This window comes from Ceratotherium simum, chromosome 30 (assembly GCF_057802395.1).
Source record: "Ceratotherium simum simum isolate JZ-2026a chromosome 30, ASM5780239v1, whole genome shotgun sequence".
Taxonomy (NCBI): Eukaryota; Metazoa; Chordata; class Mammalia; order Perissodactyla; family Rhinocerotidae; genus Ceratotherium; species Ceratotherium simum.
Window position 1 is genome coordinate 19,560,817 of NC_141929.1, and position 16,453 is coordinate 19,577,269.

The following is a 16,453-nucleotide window of genomic DNA, read 5'->3' on the forward strand; positions in this document are numbered from 1 at the left end:
CCTGGAGAATGGCATGGGTTCAAACAATTTTATACTAAAAGTCAGAGGTCAGCAGTACTGGAGCACACAGGCTGCCCACAGTGGCCCTAGCTTGCAGGCTCCTGCTCTCGAGGACCCATGCGCCTGATGTCAGCCATGTGAAGCCGTTCCAGTGCAGTCTGGAGCCATATCACAATGCCCTCTTCCTCACCCTCCTCTGGCACTTCTGTCACAGGGAGCTGGAAGGCCTGGCTCAAATAGCTATTCAGAGTCTGCTTGTCCAGGCTGGGATCGATGTTCATCAGGGCCTCACGTATCTTGGATAGGGTTACCTCATCACGGCTGCCCCACAAGGAAAGAGAGAGACAGGCCTTGATCCCTCCTCTGCACCCCAGACCCCAAGATGCCCTCTACCAGGCTTGAGCAGTATATAGTGCCCAACTGCAAGCTCAGTGCACAGGGAGACCCCAGGGCTTGAGATGCCACCCTGTGGCCCAGCCTGTGGAACTCGCCTATGGCTAAGTGGGCCTTAGGGCCTCAGGATCACTCACAGTTCCAGGCCTAGCTCCTGCTTTAGCTCCTGTAAGTACTCATCCTTTTCATCCATGTACTGTTCCCACAGCTTTTGCACAAAGGGCATACTCTGGCCTTCCTCATCCTGGAAGGGGCCACAAGGCAGGGTGAAGGCCCATGGCCTAGGGTCCAGCAGATGCTAGGGCTGGGCAAGTTCCTGGACCCCCCCACCCACCTCCATAAACAATGAGCGGTAGTTGAGCAAGTCTGCATTGCTGCTGTTGGGATGCCAGCCCCCTGCCTCCATCAGCTCCTGAATTTTCTCTTCCTTCTTGAGGGGGAAGGTGCTCTTGAGAACAGTGCTGTGGGGAGACATGAGAGCCAACAGGGGCCTGGCTGAGGCCCGTCCACCCATTTCTCTGCACCCCTCTGCCAGCCCCACTAGTGCTCAAAAGGGCAGCAAATGTGGAGGCTGTAGCCCTTCTCTCCAGGCTCCCCTTTCCCCAGCACACCTGGGAGCCTGGCCAGAGGAGATGTTGGGCAGGAGTTTGGGGTCGTCAAACGGGCCTCTTACCTTAACTGCTCCATGGTTAGTAGCCCCTCGTTCTGACTGTCAACATTTGTCATCTCCTTCAACAGCTGTGCTATTGTCTCCTTCTGCTTGGTGTACACACTTTCACTCCTCTACAGGGAGGGAAGCATTGACTAACTCGCTGCTTCCCGCAGTGGTGGGCACAGAGCTGGCCTATGCTGGGGACAAAGGGTAGAGGGCCAGGCCCAAGCTCACCTTTCCCATCAAGACTGCATAGAACTGACTCATGACCTCATTGGAGCGGAAGAGCTTGATATTTTCAAAAATGGTGTAAGCCCAGGCCATGGCATCACCAGGCCCAAAGCGACGCTCCAGGAAATTGAAGAAGAAATTTGGAAACTTCTCTTTCTGCAGGGTAAGGGGAAGACTACTTGGTCAGCCTGCCGCACCTTGATTGGCCCTCCTCCCTGCTTCCTAGCACCTCAAAGGAGCCCCCTGGAGGACTCTGGAGGTCATGCCAGGCCAAAATGGCTAGTGAGATCTGACCTGCTCCTCAGCGAGCCGTTCCTTCCAGACATCCTTCAGGAGGTTTACTACATCCTTCTTGGTTGGCTTCTTGTTCTCCACAATACCATCAAACCGAAGGAAAGGGGGGATGTCTTCCCCATAGCCCTGAAAGGGAGAGTGTCAGCTCATCTCTGGGTCCATCTGTGGCCCCACCCTCAAGCAGGGCAAAGCCCCAGATGGTTCCCCAGAACCTCAAGTCTTCTCAGAAGCAAGGCCTGGCTGTTCTGACTCTGGCCCCAAGGCTCCACAGCCCAGGGACTTCCCTACCAGACCAGGGAAGAAGTCTTTCTCCCGGAGCAGCCCCTCGCCAATCTCCTCCAGGAGCACGTCCACCAGCTGGTCGCTGTTCTTGCCCTCGGCCAGCATCTGCCAGCGATCTCGGCCCCCAGCCACCACATCTGCCGGAGAGAAGAGGGAGCTGGAGTCCAGACCATGCACTTGAGCAGTCCTTGGGGCCCCAGTGGTCATCATTACCTTCACACTTGGTCCAGTCAGGCCGTGGCGTGGAGGTGCGCTGGCTCTCCTGCAGCTCAGAATAAAACTGGTCCCGCTCCTTCAGTGTGCTCATGTGCAACTGCAGCAGTATCTCATGCTCCTTGCGGACCTCTTCGTAGTCATCTCTCAGGCTGTCCAGCTGAGGGCAAGATTATGGTCCTCGCTACATACCTGCATGACCCTGCCCTACCCTGCCTGGCCTGCCTACCAGTACCTGCTCCTGCAGATCCCTGTTGGTCTTCTCCTGCATTTCAAAGTCCCTTCTGGGCACCACATCTCCAAAGTTGGCCTTCATGGTGTTGAGTTCCATCTGTGTGCGGGTCAGGTCTTGCCGGGTCATCTTCAGAGCCAGTGTTAACTTCACGGGGTCCTCCCCCCAGATGCCTGCCAGGGGGCCCGCCAGCTCATGTCACCCTGGCTTTGGGGCCTGTAGCCCAGGGCAGGGTTAGAGTGCCCCTCAGGGCATGTCCCAGGTCCTTCTGATCTTCCTGCTTGGGAACCCCTGGGTCTTGCCCACAGCACTACCAGCCTAGGGCTTTAGGCTTAAATAGAGAAGCCCAGGACATGGTACCAGGCCTGTCCTGCCCTCAGGGAGTCTAGGCTGCCTCAGCTGTCAGCAGTTGTTTCCTACTTAAACAATGAGTGTATAATTCTCAGTCCAGCTCAGAAATCCACAGACCCAGGTGGCAGCAGGGACATCTCCCATCCTGAATGGGCACGGAATGAGCAGATATCAGGAGAGCTGAATGAATGAGTGTTAGTGGTGAGAGCCAGACTCCTCTCCAGCACTTCCTCAGGAGAGAGAAACCCACCTCAGGCTTACCTGGGGACTGGGCTAGTGACATGTCTTCCCGCTGGTACCGTAGCTCATTCAGGTCTGCAATGAGGATCTTGCGAGCATCTCGCTCAGTAAGGTAGTGCAGGTACTCCTCAGCCAAGTTCTTTCTTAGTTTAGTCACCTGTTGGGAAGGTAGTTGCATGGTCAGGGGCTGCCTCTGGACCTGTATGTAGCTAGTCACCATAGGGGATGGGATGGGTACTGGGTAGCCCCATCAGGGCCTAGGAACAGGAAAGGTGCAAGAAGGAGGAGATTGGCAATTCCTGAGAATCCAGCAAAGTGCCAATGCTTCCTCCTGTGGAGAAAGTCTGGCAGCCAAGGAACAGGACTCTGCTGGCACTTAGGGCCACTTTGAGCCAGTGCTGAGCCAAGGAGGAGGGCAGAGTGTGGAGGCAGCAGGGGTTCTGGGAGGAGGTAGTGGCTCAGTATGTCATTCCAGGCAGAAGGGTAGAGGGAGATAGGGGGTCACTTTGGTGCCCAAGGCCTCAAGGTCACTCCTGGGGTGGGGGTGGCAGGAATTCAGGGAGTTGGTCACTGCACTACTCCCATTTACCTCACTCTGCAACGAGATCTTCTCCTCATTCTTTTTGTCAATGAGTTTTAGCAAATTCATCTTCTCTTTCTTCAGCGTGGAGATTTCGTATCTCTCTTCAGCTCTCATGGCCAGGATCCTCTCATTACAGTCCTCATTCACAGCGACAAGCTTGGCCTTCAGGGGCTCCAGAGCCCGAATCCTCTCCCTCTGGTGGGCTAAGTAGGGACAGGTGGGAGAATCCCTTTGGGGCCATGAGAACAAACAGCTAGGAGACACTGATCCTAAGGTGACAGTGAGTGGCTATGTCCCTTGCAAACTCCAGGAGTCTCTGCATGCCTCATTCAAAGCATGGCCCCTGCTGAAGGCCTTCCTGCACTTGCTTTTAAACCAGGGGCAGAGTCCAGATGAGGAGTGGGGTTTCACCTATGCCCTTTCTCCCTACAGCCTTTAGTTCTGCAGCTGCACCCTGCCTGGCATCTCCTGAGCCTGGTGAGGGGAGACTCCTCACTTCCCAGATGTACTCACTCCCTCCTGGGCTTCACTCTCAATAGAAAAGTTGCTCTGGGGCCGGCCCCATGGCGTAGCAGTTAAGTGCGCACGCTCTGCTGCTGGCGGCCTGGGTTCGGATCCCGGGCGCGCACCAACACACCGCTTGTCAGGCCATGCTGTGGTGGCATCTCACATAAAGTGGAGGAAGATGGGCACGGATGTTAGCTCAGGGCCAGTCTTCCTCAGCAAAAAGGGGAGGATTGGCATGGATGTTAGCTCAGGGCTGATTTTGCTCACATACACACAAACACACTAAATTAATTAAAAAAAAAAAAAAAAAGTTGCTCTATTTCCTACAAATTCTGCCCCACCATGCTTCCCAAGGACAGGCGATGGTCAGGTGCCCTATCACAGGACAGTGCAAGCAAAAAGGCTGACCAGGGCTTGGTGACCTTGAGGCCCAGTTAGTAACTGCCCCAGCCCTGCTGCAGAGCCCCAGAAGGTCAGAGTAGGATCCTCTCCACTCTTTCCAGGGTGGGCCCAGGCGAGGAGGCTGCAGTCTTACCCAGCATCACCTCATATGCATTCTTGATGGAGGATAGCAATGGCTTGTACGTTTTGAAGTCCTCTATGAAGAACTCAAAAATCTCTCTATAAGGCTGGCAAGAAAAGGGAACCTGTCACCTCCTGGCCTATAGCAGCCACCCTTGGCTTAGAAGTGTTCTAGCACAAAGGTGCCAGGTGACCCACATTCAAATAAATATCCCAGGCACCATCCAAGTCTCTCACAGTGCCAAGGAACTGAGGGGCAACTCTGTCCCTCTCAGCTGCTTTCTGGAGGCCTCTCCTGGTGCTGCCTCTGAGGCCTGGCAGACCACCTGGGTCAGGACCTCCCCCGCTGTACTCAAGCCCCCTCTCTGGCTCTCCGGGCAGCCAGCCCCCTGCATGCACTGTGCCTCAGTTGGCCTCTCACCAGCACCCCCTCCTCAACTTACAGCCCTGTGTGGGGAGGAGATCGAAGGCTATAGCCTTGCATTCTGGCCTCCAAGTAGATGTGTGGTTTCCTGTCCCACTTGGACACACAGGAAGTTTCTGGAGGCAACATTGCATACTGGAAAGAGCATGGGCTCCTGAATCAACCCTGAGTTTTAATCCCAGCACCACCACTTCATAGCTGTATGCCCTCTCCAAGCTTCTGTTTGTTGGCGAGGTACCTGCAGCTTGTGAGATCATATATAAGGCCTCATCCAGGGCCTGGCACACAGATGATGCTCAGCAAATGCTCCTGTCATAATGTCAGGATTCCCTGTCAGCATCCTCGTTTGAGAAGGGTTTAGTGGTTCCCTCCCTAATAAGTACCAGAATCTAGGTTGTATCTAGATTTCTCTCTTTATGTGTCTGGGCTAGTTCCTCAAGCTTGGGGTGGTTGTCACTGGGCTGGTAGACACTGTATGACCCTTGCTTGCCCAACTGCCTAGATTCAGGCTCCATCCACTGATGTCCAATGACCCAAGCGGGGCACTGGGAATCATACAGCTAAAGGGACTGGAGACAGCATCCAGTGCACCTGACTCAGGTGAGAAAACACAAGCCTCAGGTGAGTTTTGGCTCCATATTGACAGCCTTGCCTGCTCACTGGCTTTGTCATAGAACTTGTTTCTCTTACTGGAAAGGGGAACCCAAAAGAGCTAGGAGAGGCTGGTCTCTCCTGAAGGTCTTTAGTGTTCAGTCCTGGTAGGTAAGGTTTCCTCCCATCCTTCCTCCTCCCCTCCCACAGTTATTCTGTGGCTCTAACCTGCAGCCTCAGTTCCTGGGCAGAATCTGTGCCCAGGTCCAGCAACAGGAGCTCCTTGCGTAGGTAGTTCTCTAGTTGCTCCAGGTACCTCGGCTTGGTAGTGTTCAGGGGCTGCTGCTGCCAGCTACTGCAGGGGGTGGTGGGCTGAGATGTGATGGGCACTCCATAGGGCCCTTGCACCCTCAGTCTGGGGGAGCACACACCTCTGCGCTGTCTCTGGGCCCAACGCTGGGTCTGTACCAGCGCTTCCACCATTGGGCTGACCCCGGCTTACCCTGCTCGCTTCCGGTAGTCATCTGAACAGGGCTTTCGATTATGCAGAATGGTCTGGCCACTGGTGTATGTGGGCCATGGGGACAGGTGGCCACCAGTGGAGAACTGACAGGACTGTAGGAAGGGACAGGTGGGATTACCATGGCAACATCGCTCCCCTTCCTGATGCTCCTCTCCATCCTCCCCACTCCATTCCTGATTTTTTTTTGTCAACATCTCTTAATATGGTTCATAAATAAGACCCTGGACCCTAGAGTTAGAGATGGCTTTGATTAAATCCCAGATCTCTCTTATTAGCAATGTGACCACAAGCTAACTTCTTTGATCCTCAGACTCTGCATCTGTAAAATGGGGATGGTAGTAGTCCCCATCACACTGTATTGATGTGAGGATGCAATGAGAAAGCATAAAGGGTGGTTTACACAGACTCAGGCACCTCCTAGGAACTCTGTAGAGGTGAACTAATCTTCTCTTCTGCAGGTATGTCAGTGAGTGTTGAATACCTGTACTATGAAAACAGATGTGAGTACCAATAGGGAGCAACCCTTGTCCCCACAACACAGTCCAGCTAAAGAGGAGGATAGAGGAGGGCAAGGCCAGCCTCAAGCCTGGACGGACACACAGACAGGACTGCAGAGACGCAGCAGGGTGAGCTGTGGACCCTGGGAGGAGACTGAGCTGTATCCCCTGGGAGAGGGGGAGATAGGTGAGGGTGCCCTGAAGCAGTGCAATCTCATTTTGAACCTTGAGCAGGGGTAGGGGGTAGAAGTAGTAGTATGTATGGGCTTGTTTTTTAACCTTTTCATGAAATATTCAAAACATAAGAGAAAAAAAATGACCCTCTGACCCAGTGAATCCCATTTTTAGAGTTTATCCATTCAGTCATTCATTTGTTCATCAAATTTCTCTAGGTCCATAGTACATGCTAGCCTCTGCTGAGTTCTAGGGACATGAGGGAAGCTGAGGGTATGATGGAAATGGGGTGAGAAGTGAACTGATAATCACAAGTCAACAGGTAGTGACTGAAGCCAATGCAGGTTACAGGAGGGTGGGGTGCCCTGACTAGGGGGGCCAGGGAAGGCTGGCCATCTTGCAGGAGGAGGTGATGATGTCAGCGATGTTTAATAAAGCCTGAATGAGTGCATGAGAGAAGCTGAGGTCACTCTGGGAGAGGGCAGGTGGGGGGACACACAGACTGCCTGGGTAGCACCAACCCCTCAATGAACCAGCGGGAGTTTTGAAGAGCTATGAACAGAGGCTGATGCCCAAGGAGAACAGGCCAGCTGAGGCTGAGGTCTGCAGCAGCCAGTGCAGAGGGAGACAGAGATGGAGCAGCAGCTTTATGCACAAGGGTGGTCCTCAAAGCCTTACTTATGACTGTGGAAAATTAGAAAACTCCTAAATGTCTAAAAATAGAAGATTGTGGGGGCTGGCCCCCGCTTAGAGGTTAAGTGCCCGTGCTCCGCTACTGGCAGCCCGGGGTTCGGATCCCGGGTGCGCACTGACCACCGCTTGTCTGGCCATGCTGTGGCGGTGCCCCACATACAGCAACCAGTAGGATGTGCAACTACGACATACAACTATCTACCAGGGCTTTGGGGAGAAAAAGGGAAAAAAAGGAAGAGGATTGGCAATAGATGTTAGCTCAGGGCCTGTCTTCCGTAGCAAAAAGAGGAAGATTGGCATGGATGTTAGCTCAGGGCTGATCTTCCTCACAAAAAATAAAAAATAAAATAAATAAATAAAAATAGAAGATTGTTATGCAGCCATGAAATGTTTACAAAGAGGCTTAACATGGAAATATACTAATGCTATAGCTCTCAGGGTTAAGTAAAGCCTGAAATTAGGGAATAAACACAACCAGGTAAAATGAAAGACCAGAAAAGATGGAGGAAATAATCTAAAAGGTTAGCAGGAATTATTATTCTCATGATAGGCCCATGGGTGCTTATTTTTCTATAACTGTACATTTTTCAAAATTTTCTACAAGGCACATAAATTACATTCAAATTTAAAAGAAGAGTGAATTATTGAATTCAATATTAAAGCCCCCTCTGTGGCCCTGAGCCAGGCCTCTAGGTTCTTCTGGGATGGAAAGGCCAGGCCTACCTCCTATGCCCCACATATTCAGATTCTAGGAGTCTTTCCAGGGTAATTGTAACTGGCTCCTGACCCTCCTAGTGTGGAAAATGCTACTGTCTTCTTGGGCTCTTTGCATTCTGTCAGTTCTGCACATGCTTTATCTCAATCTTGGGATCATTCATTCTTTCCCTAAATATTTATGGAAAGTACATAGGAAGCCTTGTTGCTAGGTCCCAAGGAGGACTCCAGCCTCTTGCAGGGGTCTAGGCTGACCTATCTTTGTACCTCCAGAATCGATGGCATCGTACGTCACACTCTTCACAGTTTTAAGTAACACACAGCAAATATTGTTGAATAAATATGTGATGGAGCACAATAACTTAGCATGGATAAAAATAAAACGTTACTCACTGGGTGTATATGTTTGCACATGCTTTTCCCTGGGTTGAGAATGCTCTATCCTGACAACTCATCTTTAAGATCTCAGGGGTTCTCCCTGATGTTCTTCCCAGGCCCAATACTGTGCACTTTTTCATCATCACTTCCTCATCTTCTCTCAGGGACAGAGACTATGTATATCTTGTTTACCCCTGTATCCCCAGTGCCTGGCACATAGTGGGAATTGACAAACATTTGTTGAATAAGTGAAAATATAGGAGCGAAAAAAGAGATGACGAAACAGAAATTGTAGTAAAGAGTTTAAAGCCCTCCTATCAGAATAAGCTACAGCAGGCAGAGAAAGGTAAAAGACACTAATGCTGAGAGTAATATAATTGATAATGACAGATGAACATATATAACATGCATTAAACAGAAATAAAGAACAGTCTTTTAACATGTAGAAAAAATTAATCATAGGCCACAGATAAGGTCTTAACACATTTTTAAACCAGAAACTATATGTCTTGCATTTGCTGATACAATGCAATGAAAATAATAACTGACAATATAAATATACCTCCAAAACACTTAACCATTTAGAAATTTAAATATAAGTTCATGTTTTTCCTGACCCATTTATTACTTAAAATACAACACGTCATAGGAATAACGTTAAAATTAAAGTTCTAAATGTTTGGGACATGGTCAGAGAGGTACTCACAAGGTATTTAATTGCTTAAAGTACTTGCGCTATTAGGAAACAAAGTCTTAACCCCCGGTTCTGGAAAAGGAAAAGAACTATCAATAATAAATTTTTTAGGGCCGGCCCTGTGGCTTAGCGGTTAAGTGCATCCGCTCTACTACTGGTGGCTGGCGTTCAGGTCCCAGGCCTGCACGGGTGCACCGCTTCTCCGGCCATGCTGAGGCCGTGTCCCACGTACAGCAACTAGAAGGATGTGCAACTATGACATACAACTATCTACTGGGGCTTTGGGGAAAAAAAAGGAGGAGGATTGGCAATGGATGTTAGCTCAGAGCCGGTATTCCTCAGCAAAAAGAGGAGGAGTAGCACGGATGTTAGCTCAGGGCTGATCTTCCTCACAAAAAAAAAAAAAAAAGTTAAAAAAATAATAATAATAAATTTTTTAAAAACAGGAAATAGAAGTAGAAATAGACAAACTAGAATAATGAGAGAAGTCAAACTGTTAAAAATCAAGCCAGAAAGAGTTCTTTTGAAAGACTATCAAAATTGACATGATTTTTTAAAAAGCACAAAGCCGGAAGACGCCCGGGAAGTTGTCAAAGAAGCACCTAACCCTGGCGAGTTAATAAGTTTTTCAGACTTTCAAAAGGTCAGTCCTCGTGTTCTGTCTGCCGTTTCTGCCAGGAGAAAATGTGGTCACCCTACTTTGATTTCTGGGCAAGCGCCGCTTCTTCCGCCTGGTTATTAATAGCTGGGAAGACCTCCGCCAGCGGGTGGCTGGAAGATAGTGTTTCGGTGCGCTCCGTGCTCTCTGCTTCCCTCTGCAGGTGAGAACGAGAAGCGCGGGAACGGCGGGAGGGAAAAACGTCCGCTGCGGGTTGAGAACGGCGTGCCGCTGCCACGCATAAGAAAGAGGGAGCGAAAGCATCCAGCCCCAGGTCCACTGAGTAGGTGGCAGCTCAGGGGAGTGGGGGGCGGGGAGCGGGCGCCCAAAGTCATCGGGTCTTGAGGGGCTGTGGCTGCGCTTGGTTTCCGCAGAGTCCACGCTGATTCCCTTTCTCTCCCTGGAGTCAGAGTCCCCATGTTGGGAGTCCCTAGTCCCCAAAGTATGTGGCCCACCTATCCCCAAATCCTCCACACAGGACACACTCACACAAACAAAACCACCACACAGCCCACAATGCTCCACTGTGAGTTGGAGTTATAAGTTTGCTCCAATGTGTTTTTTCATCTGTGAGATTTGGGCAATGGCTATTTGCTGATTAAATAATAACAATCCTATGATCATATCAACAGAAGCCCCAAAGTACTTAAGAAGATAGAATGCATTTTTATTTATTTATTTTTTCCCCAAAGCCCCAGTAGATAGTTGTACGTCATAGTTGCACATCCTTCTAGTTGCTGTATGTGGGACACGGCCTCAGCATGGCCGGAGAAGCAGTGCGTCGGTCCGCTCCCGGGATCCGAACCCCGGGTCGCCAGCAGCGGAGGGCGCTCACTTAACCGCTAAGCCATGGGGCTGGCCCTAGAATGCATTTTTATATAAAAGCCTTGAAGAACAGGAATGGAGGAAGGACCTTTCCTGAGGCTGGGAAAGAGTCTCTACTTCCAACTCAGAGCCAACAACGCAATGGAAGAACATCCCTTCACTCCTGCCTACACACACCTACTCACAGCATTTATGGAGCTCTCAACATGTTCCAGCCACTCAAGTACCCTATCAGGCACTAGGGCCATAAAGACAAAAAGATACAATTACAGCCCTGAAGGACCTTGGGAGATCTGCTGGGACCATCCCAGCACCTAGCACAATGCCTAGCACGTGGCAGGCTGGATGAAGAAATTAGGTCCACACCAGAATGCTGAGCTGCAGGGGAAGGGTGTCTGTGGACAGGGTTGAGTCTCTTTCTGCCCAGGGAGGTCTGGGAATGATTTTCAGATGAGGTGTGGGCAATGTGAAGACCCCCACTCCTGAGCCTGGTGGGCCTGGCATCTGAGAGCCACATTCCCCTGACTGGGGAGAAGACGCTCTAGGGGGCATGTTTCAGGTGGGTGGTGCTTTTGGGTTGCAGAGAGGGAGACACATAGGGTCTGAGGACTGACATTTGGGGTTCCAACAGGACATCATCACTAACCAGAGTCTTCTGTTTCTGAGAAAGCTTGTGTTTCTGGGTGTTCTTGGTTTCTGTGAAGAAGGAGTCATCTATGGTCACTCTTGAAGGCCGCAGGTGTGTTCTGCACAGAGAAGGGGAAGACAGTGGTGGGTGACAGAGCCCTGAGTGGGAAGGGCACCTCTACCCTTCCCAGATCCATAAGACATGGCCTCCTCTCCCCTCAGAGCCAGGCTCTGGATCTTCCCAGCACTGCCTCCAGATTCCCACTGCCAACAAGATCCTGGCCCTATACCCAAACGATTTTACATTCCCAGAAATCTTCTCATTACCAGGGTCTTGCCAACTCCTGTAGCAGCAGGACACCCTCACCATGAGCCCGAGAACCCTGCAGGCCTACACTTCCATCAGTGTTCAGCTGTGGCTGCAATGAGTTTCATGTATGTGACTCTGGCACACTCTGGGGGTGTGATACCAAAGTCAGGTGCTATAGGACAGGAAGCACAGGGTCTGGGGCCCAAGAGCTGGGGTGCGAGTCTCAGTCCTCCACTTACTGGCTGATAGGGTCCGGGGGCTGACATTTAGGGTTCCAAGAGGACCCACCTTGGGCCAGTAATTTACCCTGTCTCAGCCTATTTTCCTCATAAGGAAATGGAGACAATTCTTGCTTTTCCTATCTCATAAAGTTGTGAAGTTTAAATAAGAGTAAAAGAGATATGCAAAAATAGCCTGTAAACTGCAAGGAGCTGCACAGATGTTAATTATGACAGCAGGATGGGAGAAAAGCGGATCCTAAGGAGCTCTTTAACCCCCAGGCCTATTGGGAGAGCCATCTTTGCTTAAGCTGGGAAGGCATTTAGGGGTCAACAGGGAGGGCTGCATGTAGGCAGGCAGATCCAGGTGGAACAAAAGGAAGAAGTAATTCCAGAAATCTGTAGTGGGGGTGGGTGGAGGTGATATGCTGCCAGATAGACCTGTGTCTTTATTCCCCTTGCTAGCTGGTAACTATGAGAATGCTGTTTAACCTCTCTGAACCTCAGTGTCTTTGTCCATGGAAGTGAGACTATCACTACCCAAACCCCAGGGAAGTTGAGTGCAGTAACATGAATCCAGTTGGGAAACCCTGTCCTGCACGGATTCCATGAAGCAGCTGACACACCAAATTCCAGTTCTCTATTGTCTCTCAATTGGACAAATGTGACCAAACCATGTCAAAAAAGCAGCCAGTGTGGAAAACGAAGGGTTTTTGCCCAGAAATTCATGGATTTGAGACAGGATACAGCAGATCAACCTATCTGCTCACTGGGTTAAGTCAATACCTTCCTGTTAAGACCAGTCGATTTTCCAAACTCTGTTCTTCTTGCTCCGGCTGGAACTACCACATATGGCAAAGTGAGCAAGAAAACTATGAGGAACTCTGCAAATCCTGAGAAGTTGCCAAGTGGAAAAGCTCAGTAGGTAACAGATGTTAGTTTTGAATGTCAAAGGAGACAATAATCAAAAACAGACTTGCAAATAATAATAATGAAAAAAAAAACAAAACACTTGTTAGAGCCTATACACTTATCCAAAACGCTTAGGAGCTTTCTTTAGTATTATATTAAATATTTTACACCAATTCTCAGAGAGGAATGGGAAAGAGCTATCTATATTTCTACTTCAAAGGTAGAGAAAACTCAGTTATTAACTGATGGCAGAAGTGGGTTTGACAGGAGTATGTCCTGGTACTGAGTGAACTCAAGTTGCTGAGTTCCGTCCACCAAGCTACTGTGCCAGAGGTGTGAGGGTGAAAGGAGAAAGCCAATGGGGAGGAGAAACCTGACCCAGGGAAATGCGTAATTCGAAGGTCTCTCTTAGAGGGTAGTAGTGCTAAGGTCTGGCCTATCCTTCATCATCCTGGCCCTGCTCTAAGAGGAGCTGGAGGTGGACACCTACACTGTGCCTCTAAGGAAAACAGTGAGCTTGGCCCAATGTACATCACTAAATACTGGTGAATGAAGAATATTGACAAGAATGAATGATGTTTTATACTGCTACCAAATGCAGCCTTAGCAATTACATTATGTTTCCTTCTTAAAATAGATGGGGATTCTCTTTCTGAGTCTGTTTCATATTCCTTTCAAACAAAATTGCAGTTTCCTAAATCATTTCTGTGCTGGGTAACATCACTCTCAAGCGTGCTGTCTAGTTCTTGTAGATTCATTTAGCTCTGGATAAAACAATCACGTTGTCACTTAATTTCCTGCCTTTTGTAGGCTTTCTCTGTCAAGGCAGCAGACCCTGAAGGATTAGAGTTTAGGTGAGATTAGTTTTTTTGCATGGGAATGAGTAGAAGGGAGAAACTACATTCATTAAACACTTACTGAATGCCTATTATATGCAAGGGCTGTGATGGAGCTTCACATATTCTGCCTAAATTTTCCCAGCAATGTTTGTGAGGTGGGCTGTATCATTCCTATGTTTGAGATTTGGAAGCAGAGGTCTGGAATTTAAGGGCCTTCTCTGAATTCTCAAAGCTAGAAAGGTATTAAGTCAAAATTTTTGTTTTAATATGTATACTTTGTGGCTCCCCTCGCTAATGGAGCTTGTTGTCATATTTTGCAGTGCCTTGAGGCTGCACTCCTGAATACAGGCAGGAGCAACCCTGAGGCCGTGGGATGTGCCTGGGCTGCTTAGAATCAGCCAGCAACTGGACAAACATCTTTGTCATAAACCATTGGATGAAGGGGCAGTTTATCCCTGCGGCTAAGAGCTCAGGTTCAGGAGTCTCACACGGCTGGGTTCAAATCCTAGCTCCACCACTTATAAACACCTGTAAAACACGTGATCTCTCCAGGTTTCTATTTCTTCATTTGTAAAATGGTGATATTACTACCTCATAGAGTTGTCGTGAGGGTTAAATGTGGGTATATAAAGCGCTTGGCACATAACATACGCCCAATACAAATAAGCTGGCTGTTACTAATGATAAAGTGCGGCTGCTCTTTTGCTACCACTTAACGTGGTCTCTGGGCTAAATCAGCCCCTGATTCTAACTGTTTCTGCATCACCGATCCTGTGGGGCTGGAGCCCCAGACCAATGGACAGAGGCAGGAGGTGCAAAGGTCCGGATCAGGTACCATTTCTCTTTCTGGAAGTACTCGAGCCCTTCTCTCCGCCCTCAGCCCGGCCAGCGCCTACCTCGACGAGGTAGCGAAGCTGGACCCCCGCGGTTTCGGGGAGGCCATGACCCTTCCGCAGTCGGGTAGCCAGCAACCGCGGCCTGGGAAGCTGCTGTAGTGTACAGTCCGTCGCTATGGCGACCAGGCCCCAGCAGCCCTACGGCGGGGGCGGGGTCAGGCCTGCGCCACGCCCCTGAGCTCAGTGCCCGTGGGCTGGGAGGAAGGCCGAGTAGCAAAGGTGGACTCAGACCCGGGAGCAGGGTCCCCTCAAAGTCAGTCACTACAGCGGGTTTGACCCTAGCTACCAGAACTGAAGCAGGAGGATAAACAGCGGCCGTAGGGGAGGGAGATGAACTGATAGGCCGGAGCAGCGTTGCCATCGGGAATTGTAGTTTTCGGTGTCCCGAAGTCTCGGCTGCACAGGCGTATGGCTGAGCAGGTTTGTACTACATATCCCAAAGTTCCTCACCAGCCCTAGTTGGTCCGCCTCTGGAGAGCTCTGCATTGTGGGATATGGAGTCCGATATGTGGCGAGGCGTGGCAGTGTCCAAAGAGAGGTGCCGGACTCGGACTCGGTTTCCCTGCGGGCCCCGTTGGCTCACCGGCCATTGGCTGAGCTGGGCGGATCTGGTCCCGTTCCTCCCCGCCCCCAGTGACACAATAGCAGCTCCCTCCAAGATGGCGGCGGCGGCGGCGGCGGGGGACTCGGGAGTTGGGAACCCGCAGGCTGGAGACTCCTCCGGCGGGGGCGCTGGGGGTGGGCTGCCGTCCCCGGGGGAGCAGGAGCTGAGCCGGCGTCTGCAGCGCCTATACCCTGCGGTCAACCAGCAGGAGACGCCGCTGCCGCGCTCCTGGAGCCCCAAGGACAAGTACAACTACATCGGCCTCTCCCAGGGCAACCTCCGCGTCCACTACAAAGGTATCGGCCTGTGTTTCCCGCGGGGGGAAAAGGCCAGAGCATCTTCGGGGCGGCTGTACTGCCTGGCCCCTGCCCCATCACGTCCTTTCCCCGGCCCGAGTGCTCTGGGTTAGGCCTTGGCCCCTGCGGGGTTTCCAGGGTAGTGTGGCTGACCAGGCCGAGGATCGACTGCCTGGTCTCCTCTGCCCTGAGACACCCGATGTCAAGAGAACTGCAACAGGTGTCCAAACCCAGTGCTGGGCTGGACCTTCCACCCAAGGGCCTTCCTTCTTGTCCTGGGATAGCTCCAACTCCAGCTGAGCCCTTCACTACTGCTTAGTTTCAGGAGTGTCTGAAGAAAGGGGTGGGTACATCCCCTCCATTAGCCGGAGGCCCATGAGCTTGCTCACCTGCGGGACGTCCCATACTGGGCCTGGGGTTCTGTGCTAAAGTGTGTGGGGGTCTTCCAGGGCTGCCTCCTCCTCCCCTGCTCTCCCAGGTGGGTTGCCTGTATTCTGGAGAGACTGCCAGCAGCCCTGGGGAATCTCTCACACGCACCCACATTGCCTGTACCTTCATTTGGTTTGTATGGGAGACAGTGTCTCAGGCAGGGCTGCTGTTCTCAGGAGGAGGTGAGCTAAAGGGGGGAGTTTTATGTGTTTACTCAGTTGTCTAATTATTCCTGGGACTATGTAAGGGCTTCCTCTGGCCCTAGAGGGGTGAAGTTGCCATGGAGCAGAGAAGAATGAGGCTTCACTTTGCATTTCTTTCTGATGAAATTTCTTCCTTGCTCTCTCCTATTAGGTCATGGCAAAAATCACAAAGATGCGGCCTCAGTGCGCGCGACCCACCCCATACCTGCTGCTTGTGGCATTTATTACTTTGAAGTGAAGATTGTCAGCAAAGGAAGAGATGGGTAAGCTCTTTGTTACCACCTTCCCCTCCCAACACCGAGCTGTTCCCTGTGGTCAGAGTTCAAGGTCTCCTGGCGGACACTTGTGACTGATGTGAGCTGCTGAGCTGAATGGGTCTGGGCTGCAGAGTGTTGACTGGTGGGCTGCCTTTGTTACCTGACTGTGGGCATGGCCTGGCCTCAGCAGC

The 16,453-nt window shown here is 50.9% G+C and overlaps 2 protein-coding genes across 3 annotated transcripts in view; one reads left to right on the forward strand and one right to left on the reverse strand.

Moving 5' to 3' along the window:
- Positions 1–23: 23 nt before the first annotated feature.
- TSNAXIP1 (translin associated factor X interacting protein 1) lies at positions 24–14,736 on the reverse strand. Its single transcript, XM_087420089.1, has 17 exons — positions 14,474–14,736; positions 11,318–11,417; positions 6,326–6,328; positions 6,018–6,130; positions 5,744–5,870; positions 4,514–4,607; positions 3,478–3,674; positions 2,910–3,045; positions 2,301–2,470; positions 2,066–2,225; positions 1,859–1,989; positions 1,571–1,696; positions 1,280–1,432; positions 1,067–1,176; positions 728–854; positions 531–637; positions 24–321 (listed from the first exon to the last, which is right to left on the reverse strand). Exons 1-17 carry the CDS (start codon positions 14,518–14,520, stop codon positions 87–89), a joined length of 2,136 nt encoding a protein of 711 aa, XP_087276215.1. The 5' UTR covers positions 14,521–14,736; the 3' UTR covers positions 24–86.
- A 228-nt stretch (positions 14,737–14,964) lies between these two features.
- The window catches only part of RANBP10 (RAN binding protein 10), a 64,210-nt gene continuing 62,721 nt past the window's right edge, over positions 14,965–16,453 (forward strand). The window contains exons 1-2 of one of the 2 annotated variants that reach the window (XM_004431740.3): positions 14,965–15,373; positions 16,157–16,268. In XM_004431740.3, coding sequence (XP_004431797.3) covers positions 14,968–15,373; positions 16,157–16,268 — 518 coding nt within the window. In that variant the 5' untranslated portion in view covers positions 14,965–14,967. The remainder of the gene's footprint in view (positions 15,374–16,156; positions 16,269–16,453) is intronic. The other variant, XM_087420079.1, reaches the window with a different exon arrangement.

Bases quoted from the DNA above. Each gene is read 5' to 3' on its own strand.
- TSNAXIP1 (XM_087420089.1), bottom strand. From the start codon at position 14,520: ATGGCCTCCCCGAAACCGCGGGGGTCCAGCTTCGCTACCTCGTCGAG. The intron at 3,046-3,477 runs GTAAATGGGAGT...CCTTCCCAACAG, and splicing joins AGATCTCGTTGCAGAGTGAG to GTGACTAAACTAAGAAAGAA. The intron at 2,226-2,300 runs GTACTGGTAGGC...TCTTGCCCTCAG, and splicing joins ACAGGGATCTGCAGGAGCAG to CTGGACAGCCTGAGAGATGA.